The 25,906-nt window shown below is 33.2% G+C and overlaps 2 protein-coding genes across 2 annotated transcripts; one reads left to right on the top strand and one right to left on the bottom strand.

Moving 5' to 3' along the window:
- Positions 1 to 3,570: 3,570 nt before the first annotated feature.
- On the top strand, positions 3,571 to 11,059 carry LOC141668468 (uncharacterized). Its single transcript, XM_074475368.1, has 6 exons — positions 3,571 to 4,416; positions 4,501 to 4,582; positions 9,653 to 9,867; positions 10,205 to 10,372; positions 10,540 to 10,656; positions 10,830 to 11,059. Exons 1-6 carry the CDS (start codon positions 3,631 to 3,633, stop codon positions 10,956 to 10,958), a joined length of 1,497 nt encoding a protein of 498 aa, XP_074331469.1. The 5' UTR covers positions 3,571 to 3,630; the 3' UTR covers positions 10,959 to 11,059.
- A 2,562-nt stretch (positions 11,060 to 13,621) lies between these two features.
- On the bottom strand, positions 13,622 to 14,902 carry LOC141668469 (actin-depolymerizing factor 5-like). Its single transcript, XM_074475369.1, has 3 exons — positions 14,751 to 14,902; positions 14,357 to 14,613; positions 13,622 to 14,072 (listed from the first exon to the last, which is right to left on the bottom strand). The coding sequence occupies exons 1-3, from the start codon at positions 14,769 to 14,771 to the stop codon at positions 13,922 to 13,924; spliced, it is 429 nt and encodes a 142-aa protein (XP_074331470.1). The 5' UTR covers positions 14,772 to 14,902; the 3' UTR covers positions 13,622 to 13,921.
- Between the last annotated feature and the right edge of the window lie 11,004 nt (positions 14,903 to 25,906).

The following is a 25,906-nucleotide window of genomic DNA, read 5'->3' as shown; positions in this document are numbered from 1 at the left end:
TGAGTCACCAAGTTAAAAAAACTCTCAATCGCATCATGAACTTGTAATCAACTTGCAATCACAACACCGAAGTTCAGAATACTTGCACCGCCGTTAAAATGAGACTTAATAATAAAAAAACCCTTAAATTTAATATATTTTAAAACCAAATTTAGTAGATAACCTAATTGAAAATTGAGATAAAGTTAATGACCTAACTGAAAATTGAGATGAATTTGAGAGTATGCCACGCCATTTTTCCGTTAGGGAATTTAACGGAACTAACGACAATGATGAATTTATAAGTTTTAAAATACTTCATTATTTGACTGAAAACTTTTTAACTTGGTGACTCAGTTGCAAGTTACTACTGAATACAGTGACCAAATAACCATTTTACCCTTAAACTTTAAGGATGTTAAACATTTCGTGTTATAACTGGGGATTCGAATGAATGTGTATTCTATCGCTAATTGAGGATCAGTATTTTCTGATGTAAAATTAATGAATAGTAACTTTACAGTATAAGTAAATATATATCGTGCCATCTATGCTGTAAGATGTGATCCATACTATAAATAATTGTATATAAATCACGTCAGATTTCAGAGATTCGCAACTTGTATTTTGACTGAAAATCGAGCTGTTTTGGTTAAGGCTGAGTGAAAAATCTAAAAAATCCGAATCTGAAACCTAAACGCTAAAAATCTTATAAAACCGATCTGAAACCGAAAATTCAAAACTGAAATTGAAACCGATTCTCCGGTTTCGGTTATAAGTAGAAACCGAACTGGAAAAACCCGATCCAAATCGATTAATTAAAATAAATAGTTAGATAAAATATATTTGTTATATATAAATTTTATAAGTTATTAAGTACTCATATTTTATCAATAGAAGTAGTCAAATTAAAAGCTTGACGAGCTGTTTAGACTTTTGGGCTTCATATTTTAATATAGATATGTATATATATATATATGTTCATGTATATTTATAAATAAAACTCACATGAATAAAATGATAATGTAAATTAAAAAATAATTATGAAAAATAGTTATAAACATATTTCATAAATTAATACGGAAAATTTTTCTGAATTGTAAATAAAGTGCTCATGTTCACCATGTTGAATTTGATAACATAATGTTGTTTACATGGATAATAATATAATGAAATAATAATTTGTGCCAACATATAATAAAGCAACCTAAAACAATAAAAATAGTTATATATATGTTATTTAATTTAATTTTATGTAATTAAATTTAATCATGTATAATAATTGTAAATACATGATTTTATATTATTCAGATGAGATATTCGAATCAGAAGATGTAAAGTTTAAAACCATCTCTAAATGAATCAGATTTTTGTCGGATCAATTTTTTTTATACAATCCATATCCGTTTAAGGTAAAGCTCGCGCTAAATATATAGTATATTATATCTTAGTTTTAGTTTATTTTTAATTAATGCACAGTTTTAAATTTAAAGATAATAATATTTATATAAAAAGATAAGATATATACCTAAGATTTTTAATGGTGACCGTTTATCATTTTACATTAATTCTCCAACTGATCAAAAAATCAAGATCTTTGATTTAATACATTTTATATTAATTTCATTTTTAATTTTTAAATTTGACTAATTATTTTGACTAATGATATTTTATACTTTATATGATCGATTATATTAAGGAACTTACCTTTTTATAAAGATTACTTAAATTATCTTTAACATGCTTTTCATAAATATTGAAAACAACCATGTTAATAAAGTTGAAATTCAAATATACTATAAATGATATAGATCAGAATACGTGAGTCATCTGCAAACCTGAATATGACTATAAAATCTAAAAAATGGATTATCTAATGAGTTAAAATTAATACAAAATTTAATTCAAACCAAAATATGAATACTGAAGCCGTGGTAAGGACTATTCACTAATTTATAATATCTTAGTTTTACCATATGTGTGATATTTCGGGTCATCAATAATATTTTATACATCATATATTATATTATTTGTAATTTAATTTAATTTATAGTTAGTAATAAAATATTGAAATTGATATAAAATTATAATCTTATTATGAGAATTTTAATTTGAATGTTTAAAATTGCTAGTCAATATTAAATAGTATAAAATAGTACTCCCTCTGTCCCATTGATTTCTATACGTTACTTTTCGGCACGCTTTTCAATGTTCATTTAAAACATAATTCCATAATATTTTTTAATTTTTTTTTCTGAATAAAAGTTTCATGTTTAAACTTTTATTCAAAAAAAAAAAATTTGAAAAAAACATTACGGAATTATATTTTATAAAGGCCTCGAAATGCGTGCAAATAGTAAACGTATAATAATCAATGGGACGGAGGGAGTATATAATTGATAAGATTTAAATAATAAAATAAATGTTAGTTGTTGGTGTTATAAATATAAATAATGATATAAATAATAATATAAATATTGAATAATAATATAAATATTAATAATAATTAGGGAAATTCAAATATGGGAGTTTTGATAGTTTTTAAATAATAATATGGGTGAGATTTGAATTGGTGGGATATGAATAAACTGAATATATTTGAATATAATTTTGTTTAAGAAAATGTGATGGTTATAATTATAATTTAAAAGGTATTACCAAATTTTATCAATATTCATAAAAAAATAAATATATAAATATTCGTATAAGGCACAGTTGAACCGAACCTTTTGCCTGTGATAAGCCTGTACTCGAGAATATTATTTTGGAAACGGGTATTTGAAATAACATTTAAGGGGGTCTTTGGTTAGAGTCATTTCAATATCACGTGTGTGTTTGGTTCATTTATTTGGTTCATCATTTTTTTCCTCCAAACTCAATCCTCACACCTTCTATGTATGAGTTTGATAACCAACTGCAGAGCTGGGTATGATGATGGGATATGAGAATCAATTTTATTTATAATATTTCAACTTTATTTAAATAATTAAATGTAAATATTAATACAAAAATAATTTAATGAATTAAACTTTATTATAATAATAATTAAAACAATATTAAAATTAACTAAAATTAATAACATAAAAATATTTTAAATCTAAAATATTCATTACAACATTTAACTAAACACATGATATAATAAATGATACCTCAACCCCATACTATCTTAACCCGATTCCTGATTTCAACTAAATGTCACTTCTCGAACCAAACGATCTCTTATTTTTTGAGTTGAAATATTTTTTTTTGTAAACAAAAATCAAGAAGTCATTTTTTGGGCTTTTTTGTAAAATAAACGAGGCTAAAAATATTTTTTCAAAAATTCTATCATTTTTTAAAAAATTGAGTAAAAATACTTTTTATTTGTAATTTTTTTTCTTTCAAAAATACGGTTTATTGCAACTTGATTCAAATAGATGTAATTTTTCGACAAATTTCCGCAACTACGTATAACTAATGCAACCAAAAAACACTCATCAAATGCTTAATTTTGATTAGTTCTATTATTTTCTTAAAAAATTCAGAAAACAATAAAATCGTAAAAAAATTTAGAAAAATGAGATAAAGTGTTTTTACTATTTTTGGGGGAAGAGGGGAACAGAGGGGCAGAAGTAAAACAAAAAACCCTAGAAAACAAGGGCGAGTCTGAACATGGTTGGTGGGTTGCTTATGAAATCATCATCAGAATTTATGCTCCGGCGAGAGCTTTTTAATCTATCGCCATCGCCGGCAGCGTCAAAACCACTGTATATTCCGTCAGCAAGAGTATGTTTTCGACGGAATCATACTTACAATAATAATACTAATAATTCACTAGGATTGTCTGTTCCTCCTCATCACAGATTAGACAATGTCGTTCTTAGTAGTTCAGCTCCCCATTGTCTCCCTCTTTTTCGAAGTTTTGAAAACGAAACTAATCCTATTATTGTTAATAACCAACATTCAGTTATGAGTGTTTGTGATAAGATTGATGATATTAAAAAGAAAGTGTTTAAACTGTTGGCTTCATTGTTGTTATTTGGATTTCTTGCTTTTATGACTTCCCCTAAGAGGAGCCTCTCTGCATATGCTTCGACTTCGTCCTCCTATGTCTCCACTTCAACATCGACATCGCCCTCTTCTGTTTCAACTTCTTGTACTAAATGCGATTGCGCTACACATGATACTATTTGTAATTGTGATTGCCATCTTGGTGCCATACTTGCATGTTCACTGCTCCTGACAAGTCTTCTCGGATCTGTGGCGGTTTTTGTATTATTTGGGATGTCCCTTGCGTTTCTTGTAGCTTCTTTTAAAGTAACTCTCATACTTGTGAAACTATTATTTATTGGGATTGCTCTTTCCATCATGGTGCCTCCTGTTGTAGCGCTCGTAAATGGCTTCTTCTATTTCTTACAACTTTGTAAGGATGACAAAATGAGTGTTCTGGTGCTTCAGGTTTGCTTCAATTTCACTCTTTGAATCATCCAGTAGTTCGATATGCTTCTTGGTATTTTCTCATTTACTTTCTGACTTGGCAAGGTTGGAGTTTTGGACAATATGCGGGAATTGCAGACTGAACTAGCTCAAACTGCAGATACATCCGATGCTATCAAATTGGAAGGTAAACAAAATTTAAACTTTTACATTTTTTTATGCTTAGGTTTAAGTTGCTCTTTATCGATATTCTTGGAAAGGAATAGTACAACTTAAAATTCCAAGTACGTATCAATGTTTTTAGCCTACTATTTTCTTGTAATTTATTTTTTTGTCCCGTTTTTTTAGTTTTATGAGTTCTATCTACTGAGTTATTTCCAAAATCATCCATCCACTTTGAATAATTATGCTGCTCTGTCATTCTTTCCTGTCATTATCACTAGAGAGATGTGCAGAAAGACAAGTGTGTTATTGTATTCCAGGTCTGATTTAATTCTATTATATGAATTTAGTATTACAAAATAGTGTTGATATGTCTGATTTACTTTGTAACGATTTGACTTCACAAGGTTGGAGTTTTGATCAAGTCACAGAAATCGTAAAAATAACTTAACATTAAGGCTTAAACTTCTGATACATCTAACTTAGACGGGATGAACTTTGTATTACAAAATAGACAAACTTTTTCAACTTGTTAATTTTTTAAAACATACCACTAATGTACTTTATTCAATATTTATATGCGGGCTTGGACTTATTAAAATGCTCAAGTGCGCCAAAATATAGATTCTAGTACGTATGTAAGGAAAAACCATCTCTCAGTTTTAGATATTAAGCTCTCCCTCTTTGTAGTGTCCTTTGGTATATAAATTATCGGTGTAAGCAGTCTAGGGGGGCCTTTTTTTACTTCTTGCTCCTGTCACGCTTCTTTCCGTGTTCATCTCTCTCGACCTTTTCTTTCAAGTAGCTCTTTCAGTTTAACTCTTTAGAGAATTTCTGTAATCTGCTCCAAATTTCACTATGGAGAATTTAAGTTGGTTATACAGTTCAATATAGGCACTGAATCTAAGAGTCCTTTCTTGGATTGACTGTGTTCAAATCAGGTGACTGGGGTCTTAGCAGGTGCTTATGGGCTTAATTTAGTCTGGAGGAACTGCACATCAAAAGTAAAATGTATCAGTTTGATAGCTGTGTTAACACCTCGTTTTCCCAGTTTATCAAGTGCTTGAGGAGAGTGCTTGTTAAATTCCATTAAGCAATATTTCTGATATTTAATGCCAAGATTAGCGTAGCCCTCCTCAAGCCGCTCTCAAAGAGATATATGCCCTTGTCACCTCTTACTGTTAGCATGAAATCTTTACTTTACACTGATACAAAATGACCTCACAGTTTTTCTTGGTATATTGAATTATGCACATGATGATGAATTTTTAAGTTCTGCCAAGTGAAAGTGTATATGAGGAAATCACTCAACTCAATATAACAAAGCCCTTAACTAAAATGATTTCCTTCAGCCCAAAACCGTGTGCTAAGTTGCTGTGGTTAGTCCTTAATTCCCTTAATTGAACACCAACATGCTCTATATCCTACATGTTTCTGACCTATCTAATATCTTTAGTGAACTGAGGTACAACGGAATCCGCATTGAATGAATTTGTGATGGCCTCAGACGAAATTCCCTTTGAAGAAATTATAGTCCTAAATTCTGGAGTTTGTGGCAGATAGGCGAGGCAAAGCATAATCAACATGATTAGATGCTCATGTTTTTTAGTTGATGTCAAACTCAAAGCCCAGACAGTGTTTCACTATGTTTATATTAAGCCCCAGTTTTACTATGCTACATGAGATGCTTTAAGCTCCGTTGATTAGTGTTAATCACAAAGACAGTGACACTAGTTTTAAACAGCCAAAACAATTGTCATTAATATTTTTTCATAGATAGATTCACCATTATTTGCACATATCCATGTCAAATGCCACCCCTGTTAGAGATAAATATGGCCCAGGTATGTCACTGGATTTCGACAAAACTCACACTTGTTCCCGTTTGCATACGTCTGGTGCTTAGTTTATTGCTCCAACAATTGACCAATGTTACCGATCGGAGTTCTCGCCGACTCTATGCCTGAAAATCGTCAAAGATCATGAGTACAAACTTTCTTAAAAACAGCCTAAATACATCGGGAGTGCTTGTCAAATCCAATGGCATGAAAAGAACTCATAGTCACCCTCGTGAGGTCAATATGCTGTTTATTTACATCCTTGCAACAGACTCCCAGCTTATCTGATGATTCCTGATTTGAGATCTGACTTTGAGAGAATTTTGGACCTATAAATCTCATCTGATGATAAGACTGATCTACTGACATCCATATATAGTCCTGATAATCCAAATGTGTTGCAGAGAGAATCCACAGGATGCTGAAGTAAGGTCTGAGCATTGAGGAAGATTATGGATTTGCATTTTCAATATTGACTTAATCACAATAAAGGCTTTCTTCATCTCTAGAAGAGGTTTCCCCAAAGGAGCCTAATTTGAGGGGTTAGATGTACCACTGCAGGAAACCTGGGAACAAAATGAGAAATCTGTCCTGAAAATAAATTTGCTAAATGAGATGTACAACTTGGAAAAGACAGTGAGTCAGTGACATTGATAAACTCCGATGGGAGGTTATACCTTATTAAGCAAAATCTGCTGTACCTGATTAAAGAAATAGAATATAAGGTTTTGCTTTAGTACAACCGATGTGACAAAGTTAGATTTTGTTTTTCAAGATAGAAGTCATAGAGTTTGATTGAATGAGGCTGAGATTGTTGGTGGCTGGAAAGAATACAAAACAAGGATTAAAACTGAAGATGGGTTGTTGGTGTCTGCACGGAAACGAACCACAAGGATTAACGATCGGATTTCTAAGCTTGCTCTTTTGCAATGAAGACATGCTGACCAGGAAAAAGTTTTGGATGGACTAAAATGTTACACATTTGGAAGCTAGTACAGTATCAGGAATATTCAGTTTCTTGGAAGAGAAATCCTAAAGAATGGTAGTTTGAACTTGTAATATGTGAACACTGAACGAACGCCAATGTTTGGAAGATGATTTCTGTATTTGGAGTATGATAGATGAATTGTTGGAAGATTATTGTATGCTTCTTGTTACATACACAATTTTTGTAAAAGCAACCATTCTTGATGGTGGGACATATAAAACCATGAAGTTTTGGGATGTCCATATAGGAAAATAGACGAGGCAATTAACTTCTAACAGTTTAGGCTGGAAAAGAGATAGTTTATGAATACTTCTAAGGAAACCAATATAGCAAATCATTGGTAGCAAATCATTGAATTTTTAAAAATCTAGAACCTTGTTATAGATTTCTATGTTTTTTAATTAAAGTACACTGTTTTCTTGATTTTCTTGATCTTTAATTTGGATTTTTTCCTCCTGCCATAAAGAATCATGACATTTTCTCCGATTTTTGTATGGCCTGTATGAAAATCTCCTCTATACACAAACAAATATTACCCGTTGCATGTCAATATCAACATCATTTGCAGTCCGTGTGGTGATATACCAGCTTTGACCGATTCGTTCTTGTTGCCGATAACATGCTCACGCCTTGTTTTTATTCTTCCGACTCTAGTTTCTCCTCTAAAATATTTATATAATTTTACTTCCCTCAATTAAGAAAAATTATAGGTGTATTTCTATGGCTAATAGCTCTTTTCAACAATTTTCTACAACAATTGGATTGCATTCTCAATCCTATGAAAACTTTACATGCTAATTCCTTTACTAATTCAATAGCCACATTCAGCATAGCATCTCTTCGCAAACTTATAAGATTGAGAATGCAAAGAAGTCAGCTGTCGTATCTTTTGCAAAGATTTACAAACTGTTAAGAGGATTAGTAGCCATAAGCTCATAACTATATCTACTCTGAGTCTAGACCTCAGGGATCAGTCCAAGTTCAAATCCATCACCCAACTTTCTGTACTAAGAAGTCCACAACCCTCGTAAAATCCTGTCAAAACACACATGAATTTCCCTCACAATTCCCCAGAAGTTCACTTTTTATCTTACCTTCTACACTTCAAAGCCCAAACTTACCAAACATTTCATGTTCAAGGGTATTAGGCTCCCAATCTTTGTCCGAGATCGATAGTTCCAATCTTATAGGGTGGAGAGTTTGAATTTTGTCAAATAATGTACAAAGTATATTTAGTTTGACAATAAAATAAAATTTGAAGGAGGTTTAAAACAAGAAAAAATAATTTAAAAATGTGTGATCAATTGTTCAAAAAAGGGACATATGTGGAGGTAACATCGGACGGAGATGGGTTCAGAGGGTCATGGTACGTTGCAAAGATTCTGGAAAGCCCCGACTTGGATGAGTTCGTAGTGGTGGAGTATAAAGACTTGGTGATGGAAGAAGATAAACAAAAAAAGTTTTGTCACAGAGTGCATTTGTCATATGTAAGGTCATTGGCTCCTTCAGGGAATGTAGAATAGGTTATAAGGGTGAATGATGCAATTGATGCTTGTCTTGATGGGTGGTGGAGTGGTGTGGTGCACGGGGATTATATTAAGTCTTAACCTAGGAAGCACCGACACTGATACGGAGACACGGGACACGGGACACGGGGATTCGTCAATTATTATGTATGTATATATTTGATTGTATATATATAGAATTATAAAAAATGAAGAGGGGAGGTTATAAAAGACAGAGATACACAAAATTAGGGTTAATATAAGATGGTTTGGGCTTTTAAAAAAAGATTTTGGGCATTTTTTATATGGGTTGGGTCGCGTGTCGAACCCGTGTCGGTCGTGTGTCGAGCCCGTGTCGCTCGCGTATCGGTTGCCTTTTTCTGTCGACATGCCATGTGGCGTGTCGGACACGTACTCAGCCGTGTCGGTGCCTTGTCGCCGTGTCGGCCGTGTCTGACACGCATACGGCACCACTTTGGAGTGTTCTTCCTAGGTCTTAACCATATACATGGATACATAGGTCTAAAATTTTGACCAATATTAGATTTTTACAGAAAAATGTAGGACACTGTTTAGTATCAGCTCCCATTTGATTTATTATCGTAATATAATCACTTGTTTTCAGTTAGGAAAATACCTTGCTAATCCACTTCGGGAATGTTCTCTTAGTTATTAATTTGTAAATCTCAATTACCAAACGCTTTTACTTAAATAGTTCGTTTATGATAATTTAATATCTTAAATTTTTGTTATTCTTCTTGCAGGAGTGATGAAATCTCTTCTTCAGCATTGTGATTCTTGTCATTTTGCTCATCTAACTGTAACTCAATGTATATCTGAGGAGATAAAATACGGGGAGGACAATGATGAAATGGATTCTATTTGTGCTGCTGATCCTCTTGCGTATTATATAATGCTGAAGTGCTTTATAAAGGGGCTTGTGGTTGTCATCCATTCGGCCATGAAGATAATCAAAAAGGCCCGTAATCAACTATATCACTCACATAGTTAACTTTAATGCTTCTTTCATGTAAATATGTCAAACATAACTTAGCAAAAAAAAATAAAAAAATATGTCAAACATAAGAGTAGTTATCAGTTATCACCCCTCTTCCTCTCTAACCGGCCAACTCAAGTAGATGCATTCAGGTTTTGCAGGCTGGTGTTCTGGTACATTCCAGGACTAATTTAGTTCTTGTCAAGTCTAATAAGATGTATAGATATTATATGAAAATTACAAAAAAATGCATTTAATTAGCTAACGTAGTATCTATTAATATGGTTAAACAAAGTACATGACAGTTGTATGCATGCAGATACACTACGATGGCAAGTACTCCCAACAACTGTTCAGAGAAGTTTTAACCACAGAGGTTGTCAGATATGACAGAGACGAGGAGACAATTTCAAATATTGATGGTATGAAATACAAAAAGAAGGCTGTTGGTGAAGAACACAGCATGGTCGACAATAACTATCTAGTGGTAATCTCATTTTTGATTATACAGATTATACTGCTTGCAAGTGCCTTCACAGATTATACAACTTAATAGATGTAACTTTAGATATAACTTAAAGAAATACACCCTTTCTGTATAAGTGTATAAACATCCTTATGCATGTGGGCATATATGTGTATTTGATTATCCAGGTGACGATGTTGGTGCTTGCTAGTGGTATATACTCAGTTCCTCGTTTGGTGTGCAATACAGAACATTTAAAGACCGTCTTTAAAGAGTTTAATACAATCCCTAAGAGTGAAGTAGAGGTAAGTAACATTATTATTAGTGCTGAACTTTGTTATACTCATGTGATGCATCAATCTGAATTATTGATAGATAGAGGGAGTATTGTATTTATAGTCACTTGTCAGTATTTGGTTACTGTTGTGCATAAACTTTAAAGTACTGGCAATAACACATGTTGTGTATGCACATACAGTCGGTGGAAGTGTTCTGGACTCAACAAACGGGAGATGAAGTTGTATCAAAGCAAGAACTTCAGAGAGATTTTCCGCAACTGAAACCGATAAATTTTAGTGGTGTTGAGGAACTTGCTATTATTTCGTAAAACAATATGTACAGTAAAATTATATGTTATATAAACAGGAAGATTACAAATGTTATAATCTGTGCAGGTTATAGACTGGTATATATTATGTTTATATAATAGTTCTTCACGGCTCTCAGTTGAGTACTGCACTTTTATCAATTTTCTAGATGAAGACTTCGTAGATAAGTCGCGGATATGTTGGGTTGCCTGGTCAACCTCTTAATTAGCGGATTCTGGGAAACACTTTTTAGATTTTCCAATTTTATTGTATTTTTTATAAGAGAAAAAACTGGGCATGACCTGCAAGGTGCCCTAGGATAAGTACCTTCTCCATATAAAATTTTAATGATAAATTTGTAAAAAATAAACACATCCCCTTATATTTTAATGATAAATTTGTAAAAATAAACACATCCCCTTGTATTTTTAAAAATACCCTTATGTTTCACTTATTATTTTTTAATATCAGCCAACTTATTTGAGATCATCATTAGCCACATCAATCCCTTTTTATAAATGCACATTTTCTGAGGTCATCCTCTTGAGCAAATTTTTTTTTGTAGCAATTCAACTAAATATAGGATAATTTAGTTGCTCAATTAACACATTTCTAAAATTTTTATTAGCACTTCAAGAAAAAATATACTCCAATAAAGTTAAAAGAATAAATTATTTGTATTAAACATAATTATAAATTCTATTAATTATATTCCAATAAAGTTCTAAACTATTGCAGTCCACTTTTTACTAAACCCTTTTATTCAAAATCAAACTCTTCCAGTTTTATTCAAACAATAAAATAATACAGACGAATAGCAAAATATATCAAAAAATTATAAGCACAAACTCTTCCAGTTTTATTCAAACAATAAAATAATACAGACGGATAGCAAAATACATCAAAAAATTATAAGCACGGAGATTTCTAATGTCCAAATTATTTTATAAATAAAATTGACATCTAGAAAATAATTTACAATAATTATTAAATGAAAGAATATTAAATAACAAAATAAAATAAAATATTACAATTTATAAAATCATGACATTGTTCTTATTTTATTTAAACAACACATAACTAAAATATTTTATACAATTGAAAAAAGTAGTGAAAAAGATACTAATAATACTGTCACAATTCGCAACGCTATAAAAGTCAATCTATTTGACAAATACCCGAATATGAATGGTAATTCATACCGATTTGATGGATATTTATTTTATCTCGATGATGCAGGATTTTGTCGAACTAGAAATTTTGAATTTAGATAGTTTTTTTAATCTTGAATAAAATCAGATTGAATTTGTATTTTTACCTTTTAATTTTTTTGGGCACGTGTTAGCGGAATACTCCTGATTAATTAACTATTATCTTTTGTGCCTGAAATTAGTAAAAGGATATATTGAACACGAAAGTAAATCAGTGATGAGTAAAAATACCGAACTATATCAGATTTTATCCCGATTTTTCAAAATCGGAATTTGTTTTAAGATTCAAATTAGCCGGTTTTTTTTTAAATATCGGGTTAGGATGGATCAATTTTCTATAAAATATAAAGTCTCTTAATTGAAATTATTCGGTTTCAGAGCTAGATTAAATTCTTAACAAAAAAGTAGCTTTGTTTAAATAAAAAAGTAATTCTGTATGGGCTGATTGAACTGAGTTTTTTTTCCAGATCGTGCTTTCTTCAACCGGCTATATTTGATAACATGTTTTTTCTATATATATATTTTTTAATTTATATGTTCGGCTATATATTCACATAATTTCAGGTTTTTATCCAATTCCCAATCCAGTTATTTTGTTCTTACAGTTGCTGTACAAAAATCAATCTTGCTTACATATGTTTGGACAAGGACAGGGCCTTTTACACCTTTGTCCGAATCAAAACATATATTCGTGATCAAATTTTTGGGCATTTCTAGCCACTATCTTTTCTTTTAGAGTTATTTTCACTTTGCATTTCTTAGATTTCAACTTAATGCAAATTGAGTTAAAACTTTAATTATATATAATATGCATCGCTTAGATTTCTATACTCTTAAAATAACCACCGTTTAGTAGATTTCAGTCAATTTTGACAGTTAAATTTGGTTAAGTAGGGGTAAAATAGAGATAACACATATAAAATATTTGAATAAAACATTAATAAAATTAAAATATTGGAAAAAATAGTAAAAAAATAATGATTTTAAAAAAAATTGAATCAAGTGTTAAACCGATTTAAGCCTTTTTTTTAAAAGAAAAATAATAATTTTTCTTAGTTTTTTTATTTAATTATTTCATCTTTAAAATATTCAAGTTACATAATATTTTTTTGATATATTTATATTTATTACGCACATTATAAAATTTTTTATATACATACGCGCACTATAAAAAAAACTATATTTTTTAAATTTTATTTTGTAGTTTTTCAAATTTTTAATATATTTTTTAAATATTTTATACTTAATATCTCCATTTTACCCCTAATCAACTGTTATTTAACGGTCAAAATTAATGAAAATCAATTGAAAGGTGGGCAATGCAAGGATATGAAAACCTAAAGAATGCATATTACATATAATTAAAATTCTTGATCCAATCCGCATTATACTGAAACTAAAGAGATATTTGTCGGTGAAAGCGGTTAATGAAAAAACGTATAAAAATTTAGAAGTCTGATATTTGTCAGGGATACTAAAACAAAACTTTTCCCCTTAAATGAAAGACTGAAAGTGACTAATTGGTAATTAACAGTATCAATGTGAAAGCAAGCCGAAGAAGGTGTTTTGTCGATTAACTACTAAACTAGAGGGCCTGATAATTATGACAAATTAGTAGCTTAAACTTGCAATACTACTTTGAAACACAAACATTTGAAAGGCTAGTGACTCTGATAGTTAGAAGTCACTAGTTAAATTACAATTAAGATGCCAAAACCAAGGTTCGGTTATTCCTATTTTAGTTAATTAGATCATCTAATCTAATTAATCCATCACTTGGCACGATCAGTAATGACATTGAAACCCATCTCGTCTGCGTCGGTTGCCTGAACTTCATAGCTGATTCCATCTAAAGCTCTCCTTAAGCCGTCTTTCGAGGTTGCATACAACATTTTTGCCCGGATTCGTGACGCCGTTGGAGCCCTGTGACGGATTAATCAACTTAGTTATGATCGATTGTAAAATAAAAATTAATAGTATTATAACATTAAATTGATAGGCTTGGTGAAAAAACATACAAAAATTAAAAAATTACAGTAACATCACATCAAATTCAAACGGTTAATGAAAAAGCGTACAAAAATTTGGGTAGAAAAAAGGAATATATGATTCTGTATATATAAACACTCTATTTCTTATATAATAAATATTGGGTACGTTTAGTTTGTTTTTATTTGAAAAATTATACCGGAGAATATATACTATACCATGCAATGAAGAAAATTTTGCTTTTCCGGCAATTGTCGACAGTGACAAAATCAAAATCAAAAACAGCATAACGGCAGTCATCATCGGGCAAGGAGGCGGCGAGATCATGGTAGCTTTCTCCAGCGGCGCCTACCTTATCGACGACAACCTTAGACTTGTCATCAATTTTGAAAACAATGTAACGATGCACTTTCTTCCATTTCATCTCCATGAATGAGTTCTTGCATTCATCAGTCACCCACATGCCCATTGTTGCCTGAAATTAAACAAACATACATCAAACATTAAAATCGAAAAAAAAATACTAATACAAGTGAATATAAATCAAGTTTTGACTAGCGAAAACTTTTTCGAGATGAGAGTAGAGTTCATAATAGGTGTGTGTGTGTGTACCATCTTGAAAGCCATAGCCATGGTGTGGTGGATGAAGATAGTTCTTTTTTGGGCTACAATAAAAAGAGGAGTGTTTTAGTAGATATGAATGGAGAGATATGGTAGATTAGCTGAGGTGAGGTGGTGGCATTATATAGTGAGGTGGTACCATGCCTACCCCTGGAAATTTAGTTAATTACCAGTTTTGTTAATGTGTAACACTAACCTGTGTGCCTCTCTAGCACATGGTGAGTATTACACTGGATCCTTTTTACCGTTAGGCCCAAATTGCCCTTCATTTTACATTTTAATTTTGCCCATTGGCGGTTTCGGGTGTGTTTGAGAATTGAGAGAATGTTGGATTATTAGGGCTAATAATATTTTTAGTTTTTAGTTTTAGGCTTTAGCCGGTCCCACATGAATAATTTTAAGATACTTACTTCCTGTGTATCATTGAGTAGTATCCGTAGGAGATGGGTTAAGAAAAAACGTAGTTTAGTAAAAAAAGTAATAAAATATAGGTAAAATAGTGGGATCCATAAATATTTAATGTTAAAAGTGAGTAGTAAAATAAAATACTGAATATAAATGAATGTTGTTATATTTCATATTATAAAATTTTATATTTTTAAAATGTATAGAGTTGAGAGTAACATTCCAAAAAACGGTATAAAATAAACGGGTCAACAGGACCTAGAAAATATTTGGATAAATATATACTTTTTACTGTTGGGTAACGGTTGTAGTATTTTTTTTCCTTCTATTATTCAAAGGAATAAGAGATAAGGAATGAATCAAATATCTGTATTAATTATCTCGGATTTTATTTTCTTTTTGGAAGTTTTATCAAAGTCCGACTCTACTCGAGTTATTTAGATATTTGTTCGGTGAGATTTCATCATTTCAATACCGTTAATTGAAATGATGGTAAACTTTCAATATATAACTAGCACTCGCCCGGCTTATTTTCTACATTATTTTTATTTATCATCCAATTATAATGTTCTTAAAATAACTCCAACACTATCCTTATATAGACTTTTAAGTCAAATCTTAAATAAATGGAGATAAAATTTCTTTCTAACAAGCTTCATTTCTCCCTCTATAATATTAGTAATTTCGAATGGTTCCTTACTTTTAGGAGCGAATACCCCCTGCTCAATTATTATTATATTATATTTTTCTTACCAGTCTATTTAACATTAGGAAAATGTTAGTTTTTTATTTACACTACAACTGTTAACAATGTAAGATTAAGTTATATGTATGTGTGTGTTAGCATGTAAATTATTGTATGCTACATTTCTTAGTAAATTATGATGGTTTCAATTATTTATATGCTAAATATTTGATTTATCTACATGTATAATCATTATTAACATCTAGTGAGACAATTGATTACTTAAATAACATGCATTTATAATTATTCAAAAACTAAAATTATGTAATAAATAAATTGCTATAATATATATATGGTATTCACATTAAACAATCCATATCTATTTTTTACGCAACCGAGTATCAATCATGGTTGTAACATAAAAATAAATTATATATTTTTAAGACTTATTATTGATATTCATGATCTTTTTCAAGAATTCTAAGGAAAACTTATAATTATATCGTTATTTAAACCGTTTTTAAGTTTCTTTCATTATAACTCTAATATTTTTTCATTTAATAATTTGATAACATTGTATAGAGTAAAGTGCACTTTGTGTACTCGCACTTTGGTGAAAACACCACTTGCAATATTATAGTTCAAAAACAACCAACTCACGTGGTTTGCAGGCTATTGCGTGACCCCGTAGGGTTTACCCGAAAAAAACTACATTTCCATTTTCGTTACAGATGAATGCGATCCGTTAAATCTTATTAACGTCGTGACCAAAAGTGGAGGGCCTCATCGTCTTTTCCACATAAACTAATTACGCGGGCTTTTTCCAGTACCTTTTCGCCTCCTCTTTTTCCATTTTCTTGCGGCATTTACTTTAGTTAAAAAATCTAGCAAACTGACCAGAAGGGTGATCCAAAATCTAGCAAGCATGAGTTGGTTAATTCGTCCAAGGGAAGAAAGGGATATTTACTCGCCAAATGAATGCCCCAATTATACAGGTAAGTATTTGATATCTCCAGTAATTTTAGGGTAAATTAGGGTATCCCCAATCTCTGTAATTTGTATAAAAATAGGATTTTTGAGATGTAATGTTAGGGTTTGTCATATATATGTTAGGGTTTCGATATCTCCAGTTACAGATAAATTTTAGGGTTTGCCGACTGTTAGTGTTTGACGAGTACAAATTAGAGTTTTGGCCTGGTAGTGGTCCCATTCACGTGTATTGAATTGTTTATGTCCTCCTTTATGAAGGGTTTTTTAGCACATAAACGCAGCGAAAACGTAAATTTAAATCTTAAAAAAATCGAAACCCTCCGCAGGATCCATGTGAAAAATAATATTTAATTCGTAGTTCAGTATGTTTACCTTAAGAAGTTTTACGTTAATGGAAAAATGGAGGTCTTTAATGGCGATCCAAAAACGATGAACGGAGATCCTTAGCAGCTGCTCCTCAAGTGTGAAGCACTCCACCGGTATCCACCAAGAAAACGATGTAATGAAGGAGGAGGAGATGGAGAGAATTAGGGTTTTGTAAAATCTTTTTGGTTGAGGCAAAAATAGGGTCTATAATAGTATATTTATAGGCAAAATTTTCAGCTGAAAATTTTCCCATAAAATATTATTATTATTAACCCTTTATTATTCTCACTAATAATTAAAACACCTTTTAATTATTAATCCTTTTTTCTAAACTCTTTAGAAATAATTCTCTCACTTGATTTAATTTCCAAAAATTAAATTCTTAATTAATAATATTAAAAACCTTTTCTTAATTAATTTATAATCAATTAAATCTCATTTAATCAATTATTAAATTTGCCAATTAATTATTTATTTCATAAATAAATAATTATCAGCCATTATTAATTAATTTCTCCATCATTAATTCATTCTCTTTTATGGTGTGACCCTATAGGTTCAATATTAAGCCGATAGTAGAAATAATAATAATAAAACTATTTTATCAGTATTTATATAAATTCTCTAATTCATTAAATATGATTAATTAATTAATCATATTTATTCTATATCGTGAGGGATACTTCTCAGCATATCGCGACTATCCGGATAATACGAATTCACTGCTTAGAATACCAAGAACCTATTCAATGAGTAGTTACCGTACAATCAATTCCTTCTACCCTGCAATGTCACGATTAAATACAAGGCATGGAACTTGTGTCAAGCCTATCTTATTTAATCACTTGCTTTCCCATTCACTATGCTTAGTTCTATTTAATGTAAATTAGAAACTCCTTTCTAATTTCATTCACTCTGGCCAGAAATTCCTGAACTAACATAAGTGGATCAGCATTGAACATTCTCTTCCTACACTGGAAGGGGTAGATCCTTTATTGATCATACACTATCTTCGTGTACAAATTCCTATACCCAGTAGATCCCTTATAATTGTCCCTTGAGACTAAGAACTAAATCAAAGCATAGTTCAGTGTACACAAGATGACTATGATGACCTCAAGTCTAAGGATACTTGTACAACTATCACTATGTGAACAACTGCTGACATGTGAGTGAACTCCATCAGTTGTTCAGCTGTGTGAGTCATGTTCAGTGAACTTATTCTATAATAAGCACCTACATACTAGCTATAGTGTCACCACACAAATGTCTATGAGAACAGACATCCTTCATAATGAAGCAAGCATAGTATGTACCGATCTTTGCGGATTATTAATTACCAGTTAGTAATTCTACGACCATGAACTATTTAAGTTTAGAGTTATCATCTTTTAGGTCTCATTATTATGATCTCATCACAATCCATAAAAAGCTTTACTCTAAACTGTGATTTATCTTATTTAAACATTTAAATAGATAGAGCCCGCAATAAAAACTAAACAAGTTTTTTATTAATATCAATGAAATCAAAACAGATTACATAAAAGTTATTCCTAAATCCTCATACATGATTGGACTTAGGACATACCTCTTTCAATCTCCCACTTGTACTAAAGCCAATCACTCTGGTATCTAATACCCATATTGTCTTTATGATGATTAAAGTGACTCTGAGAAAGTGGCTTTGTAAGTGGGTCTGCTACGTTGTTATGTGTGTCAACTCTCTCGACGTTGACATCTCCTCTTTCAACAATCTCCCTAATCAGATGAAAGCGCCGCAGGACATGTTTGGAATTTCTATGAGACCTAGGTTCCTTGGCTTGTGCTATTGCTGCGTTGTTATCACAATACAACACAATAGGCTCTTCAATGCTAGGAACAACTCCCAACTCAGAAACAAATTTTCTCATCCAAACGGCTTCTTTTGCAGCCTCACTTGTAGCTATATATTCTGCTTCCGCTGTGGAGTCAGCCATTGTAGACTGTTTGGAACTCTTCCAACTAATCACACCACCATTCAGAGTAAACACGTACCCTGACATGGATTTGCTATCACTTTCTGATTGAAAACTAGAGTCAGTATAACCCTCTATTTTCAACTCAGATTCACCACCAAAACAAGAAAAATGTCTTGAGTCCTTCGCAAGTACTTAAGGATGTTTTTCACTGCTTTCCAGTGGTCTTCACCTGGATTGGAATGATATCTGCTCGTCACACTAATTGAATAAGCAACATCAGGCCTTGTACACAACATCGCGTACATGATAGATCCTATTGCTGAAGCATAAGGAATCTTACTCATACGCTCTCTTTCCTCAGGTGTCTTAGGAGACATTTTTTCGGAAAGAGACACTCCATGGCTCATCGGTATGAGACCGCTTTTGGAGTTTTCCATGCTAAACCTTTTAAGCACTTTCTGGATGTATGTACCCTGGGTAAGACCTATCATTCTTCTAGATCTATCTCTATAGATCTTCATACCGAGAATGTAGGATGCTTCTCCCAAGTCCTTCATGGTGAAGTTCTTTGATAGCCATTCTTTGACTGATTGTAGCATCGGTATATCATTTCCTATAAGAAGTATGTCATCCACATACAATACAAGAAATGTTACCGCGCTCCCACTAACCTTCTTGCATGGTTCATCTATGTTTTTGATAAAACCAAACTCTTTGATTGTCTCATCAAAATGGATATTCCATCTACGAGAAGCTTGCCTTAAACCATATATGGTTCACAACAGCTTACACACTAGGTGTTCATTTCCCTTGGAAAGAAAACCCTCTGGCTGTGTCATATACACTTCCTCCTCAAGTTCCCCATTGAGGAAGGCCGTTTTCACGTCCATTTGCCAGATCTCATAGTCGTAGTAAGCAGCAATCGCAAGCAAAATCCGAATTGATTTTAACAGGGCTACGGGCGAAAAAGTTTCATCAAAGTCAATCCCTTGCCTTTGTTTGAATCCTTTTGCCATGAGCCTGGCCTTATAGGTCTCCACCTGGTCATCTGCTCCAATCTTTCTTTTGTATACCCACTTGCACCCAATAGGCTTAACACCTTCAGGCGCCTCAACCATAGTCCATACTTGGTTGGTATACATAGATTCCATTTCGGATTTCATGGCACTATGCCATTTCTCTGAGTCAACACTATCATAGCCTCATTATAGGTCACAGGGTCGTCATCATCAATGATTGACAACTCATTATCATTCTCAATGACAAGGCCATAATACCTCTCAGGTTGGCGAGACACTCTCCCTGTCCTACGAATGGGCTGTTCCACAGAAGGTTGTTCAGTCTGAACAGGTGTTTCCACTTGATCTGTAGTAGTTTGTGCTTCTTGAACTTCATCAAGTTCAATTTTGCTCCCACTGTTTCCTTCAAGGATAAACTCCTTTTCCAAGAAGGTAGCATGTCTAGAGACAAACACCCGATGATCGGTGTAAAAGTAATACCCCAAAGTCTCTTTAGGATATCCCACAAAATTACATTTTACGGATTGAGATTCCAGCTTATCTGGGTCAACTTTCTTGACATAAGCTGGACATCCCTAAATCTTAACGTGTTTAAGACTCAGTTTCCTTTCTTTTCATATCTCATATGGTGTTTGAGGAACAGATTTAGAAGGCACCTTATTCAGTAAATATGCTGAGGTTTCCAATACATAACCTCATAGGAATAATGGAAGATTCGCATAGCTCATCATGGACCGAACCATGTCTAACAAAGTTCGATTTCTCCTTTCAGATACCCCATTTAACTGTGGAGTAAATGGAGGAGTCCACTGGGAGACTATACCATTTTCTTTGAGATAATCTAGAAACTCTCCATTCAAGTATTGGGCTTCTTTCATCTGAGCAAAGTCAAGAGGGTTCTTTGTGGAGTCCTTGCTGGATCTGGTGTTGGGCTTGAGAACCATAGGTTTTAGATTCTTGAAAGAAGTCTCTCCAACCTTATTTCTCCTTTCTGGCTTGTGCTCCATGTTGATTGGTTCAACCTTTGTGCTATGTTTCACAGATATTGATTTATCTTGTGTTGAGCCAAACAGCTGTTGCATCCTTTCATCAATTCTCCTCCTTTGCTCTTTCACTTGAATTTCAGCTGCTGCTAGCTGGATTAAATCAATTCCATCAGGCTTTCCTTTGATTTGAATGATTGGAGAAGTAGTGATGGCATGAACTAGCACTTTAGATATTTGGATTTTTGTAGATGGCTCTCCTTCCCCTTCCCTTTTACTCTCCCCCTTTTTGTTATCATCAAGGAGAGGGGTCAAGCCCTGTGCTTTTACCAGCTGCATAAGTAGATTTGTTTGAGATTGTTGGTTGTGAAGAATGGTGGCCACAGAATCTTCAATAACTTGAACTCTGTCTTCCAATTTAGCCAGCCTCTTTTCAGTATTTGATTCCTTTTTCAATCTCAACAAAATGTCCTGAATTGTACCAAAGGGCATGACTGAATCCAATTTTTCAGAATTGTAGGATTTCAAGTCAGCAATATCCTTTCTGAGTTCATCCACACTCAGATTCTGTTTTACTTGCTGCAACTTCATGAGATGCAGTGAGTCCAAGTGAGCTGTAAGGATAGCCTTTGTACCAGCATGAGAAGTTTTCTGAATGGCCTGTCTGATAGTACTGATTTGTTTGACTAAGGAGACATTGAATTGCCCTGTTGTAGACTCCTTTGTGAAAGCCCATTCAGGTAGATTTGGAATAGAACTAGGGCCTTCATCTCCCCCTAAGTTCATGCTTCCATCAGAAGAAACAAAGTCATCATCATAAGAATTTACTCCAAATTCTTCAAATGACTCACCAGCTGTTGAAGGCATCTTGTTAATAGCAGTTTTGTCCCTTTGAAGAGATGCTGTTGTATGTACTAGATGTAGTGTCTTTTCTGCCTCCACATTGCCCTGTGCAACCAATACTTGATAGGCTGAAACAGGATGAGTAAAAGTGTCAGCATCCAAGGAAATGTTATCAATTACAGCTTTGTAATGTTGCTGAAATTGTCTTTCCTTTTCAGCATCATTCACAATCATTGACTCACTAGCAATGGCTGGATCCATCCTTATATCTGCTGTACCTGCCTTTCTCTCATTTTCTATATGTTCTTGCATCAGGGGCTCCCCCTGGCTCACACAACTCACTCCCTCACCTTCACCTACTAAGGTGGTACTCCTCTCACTTACTTTTGCCATGCTGGAAGAAATAGCATGCATATTTGAGCTCTCAATCTCTCCTTCTGCCTGGGAGCAACCCAGCCTCTCACTCAAATTGTCACTCCCTTCCCTCAGTCCTAGAAGTGATTGTACAGTAATCAAGTCTTCTACACTTGGAATTGTTTCATTTGTGTGTGTAGAGACTATCAACGGATGAGGAATAGCCGTTGAAGGTGAAACTGATGGTATCAACGGATAACTGCTGTTAAGCTTATCCGTTGAAGAACAACCACTTGTCAACGGATGAGTGATATCCGTTGAAGAAGGAAAAGAAGTAGAACTTGAAAGTGATATAACTGTTGAATCTGTGTAGATTGATATGAGTTTTGGTGACACAGACCCTTCAATTACATCTGAAAGAATTTGCGGGTGATCCAATAAATCATCTAAAAGATGATGATCACCTATATTTGAGTGGGGCTCCTCCCTGAGTTGTAAAGAGGGAGAATCAGGAATTGATGGGAATAACATATCCACATCTAGAGATGGTGAAGAAGTGTGTGGTGATTGATGTGTGTTAATTATGAGAGAATGGGGCTGTGACTCCACATTTGTTGGAGCCACATCAAACTGAGTTTGAGAAGGCATAGATACAGATGGATGTATCTGTGCAGTGTGTGCACCCTGTGTAGAAGATTGGGTTCTAGCTCTCTTTTTTCTAATAAAGGCTTTTGTTGGTGAGTGTTTGGCTTTAGTGTCCCTCCCTCGTTTGTGTGTTCCTGGTTGGGAACTATTTTCAATAGTTACATCCTTTTGGGAGGATGCAGCTAGGGATATGCTAGTAACCTTTTCAACCACCACAGCTTTTTGAGAAACTGTGGCTTGGCTAGCTTGGGAAGCACTTTTCTCTCCTTCCTTATCCTGGGGGTTTCTTTGATGTTCACCCCTCCCCTCACCACTCACACCCTGTTCACTCCCCTCAGGGTTAATGGTAGGTGTTACAACTGTTGTCCTTTGAGAAACAACAGAGGTGGTTTTCTTTGTCTTTGATTTTGAAAGTTTAGTTTTGGTGACCTTGGTAGGAATCTGTTGGGGCATTGTCACAGATTCCATGGCCACACTAGAAGATAAAGAAATAGAGGGGTTGAAAGAAGTAGGAGTTGTAGAAGCAATTACCTCACCTACCTGTGGTGCATTCATGATTGGTAAATATACCAATGGCACACTGCTGTTAGATCCATTCTCAATAAATCTGCAAGAACTCTTTTCTCTTGTGCCCAGCACTTGAGTTTATTATTCTCATTCGTAATGACCAAACCTTCAGCAACATGGTTAGCCAATAACATAAAGAATCTAGCATAATAGATGTTATTAGGTCTATTAGCTTTGTTACCTAATCTAGTACCCAATTCTAGCATAATATAGTTGCTAAAATTAAAATACCTATCAGAAACAAGCATATAGAGCATATTAACAAGAGATGAAGTTATGGCATCAAAATTGCTAATTTTCCCAGAGAAAACCTTGATAAAGGCATCCCCAAGAAAACTCCATTCTTTTCTAAGGCCTTTTCTTCTAATACTCCCTAAACTAGCAGAGTTAAGAGAATAACCTATGGAATCTAACATGCTGGATACATCATTATCAGTGTGTGGTGTCATGGCATTGTTCTCAGGTAATTTAAAATATGCTAGTAAGTCATCACAGTTAACACAGTGATTTTTACCTTTGAGAGTGAAGGAGATAGTCATATCTATGGAGTTGAACTCAGCAGATGTCCAAATCTCCTCAACTACTTCACAGTAAATCGTTGGGGCTTCCAGCATTGCATAGCTAAGTTTACAGTTTTTGATGAAGTCCATCATCTTGTTATAATCTGAGTGGGCTTCATTCTTTTCTACCAAAGCTATGAAATTGTTCTTCTCATAGATGAACCCAGATTGAGACATAATCTTTACTACTGGTGCCATTGTTGTGAGTATAAATTGCAGAGAATAACTTGAAGGTTTTGCAGAGAGAAAATGGTAAAAGCTTTGAAATTTCAAGAAAGCGTAAAGTAAAAATGAAAAATCAGAAGGGCTTATATACTTTCTCAAATAAAAAAAAAACATAAATAAGAGATTAAACAATAAATATGTGTAAGTGAATTTCAGCCGTTTAAGAATAAACTGTAAGTATTCTGAAAACTACCTTTAAAACAAATACATACAGCTGTATGTATGAGTATCAACGGTTAAGACAATAGAATCAACGGCTGTGAAATACTTGAATCGACTGATGTGATATTTCAACGGATAAGGTAAACTGTCATCCGTTGAAGAGCACTTCAGTTTTATCCGTTGACGGATAAAAATTCCAGAAATGTATATGACTTTCAACGGATAATGAACATCCGTTGACAGAACACTTTTGACTTTCAACGGGTAGGGAATATCCGTTGATGGAATACTCTATGTTAAAAATCAAATTTGTTCTTGCAGCTAATACATTTCAGGCTTCAATTCAAATTGCAATAAGGACATGAATTTTAAGAGTAATTAAGCATACCTAGCTCACTTACCAATCTTGTGAATGTTGATTCATCAAGTGGCTTGGTAAATATGTCTGCAATTTGTTGTTCACTTGGAACAAAATGAAGTTCTAATGTACCTTTCATCACATGTTCCCTAATGAAGTGGTACTTGATATCAATGTGCTTGGTCCTTGAGTGCTGCACAGAATTCTCTGTTATGGCTATGGCACTTGTGTTGTCACAAAAAATAGGAATTCTATCAACATGTAGTCCATAATCAAGGAGTTGATTCCTCATCCATAACACTTGAGAGCAACAACTTCCAGCAGCAATGTATTCAGCCTCAACTGTAGAAGTAGAGACTGAATTTTGCTTTTTGCTAAACCATGATACAAGCTTGTTTCCCAGGAATTGGCAGGAGCCTGTTGTACTTTTCCTGTCTATTTTGAAACCTGCATAGTCTGCATCTGAGTAGCCAATTAGATCAAAACCAGACTCTCTAGGGTACCAAATTCCTAGATTTGGAGTCCCCTTGAGATATCTGAAAATTCTTTTAATAGCTACTAAGTGAGATTCTTTAGGGTCAGCTTGAAATCTAGCACAGAGACATGTAGAAAACATTATATCTGGTCTACTGGCAGTTAAATATAAAAGTGAACCAACCATGCCTCTATAACTTGTAATGTCCACAGACCTTTCAGTCTTATTTAATTCAAGTTTGGTGGCAGTGGCCATGGGAGTTTTTGCAGATGAACATTCTATTAAGTCAAACTTCTTTAAAAGATCATAAATATATTTAGTTTGACTAATAAAAATTCCATCACTAACTTGTTTAACTTGTAAACCAAGAAAATAGGTTAGTTCTCCCATCAGGCTCATTTCATAATTACTTTGCATTAGCTTAGCAAACTTTTTACAAAGCTTATCATCTGTAGATCCAAATATTATGTCATCTACATAAATTTGAACAAGTATACTAGAGCCATTAACATTCCTAAAGAAGAGAGTTTTATCAACAGTACCTCTAGTGAA

Source organism: Apium graveolens, chromosome 6, assembly GCF_009905375.1.
Source record: "Apium graveolens cultivar Ventura chromosome 6, ASM990537v1, whole genome shotgun sequence".
NCBI classification, from domain to species: Eukaryota; Viridiplantae; Streptophyta; class Magnoliopsida; order Apiales; family Apiaceae; genus Apium; species Apium graveolens.
This window is presented reverse-complemented; position numbering and strand designations above follow the sequence as displayed.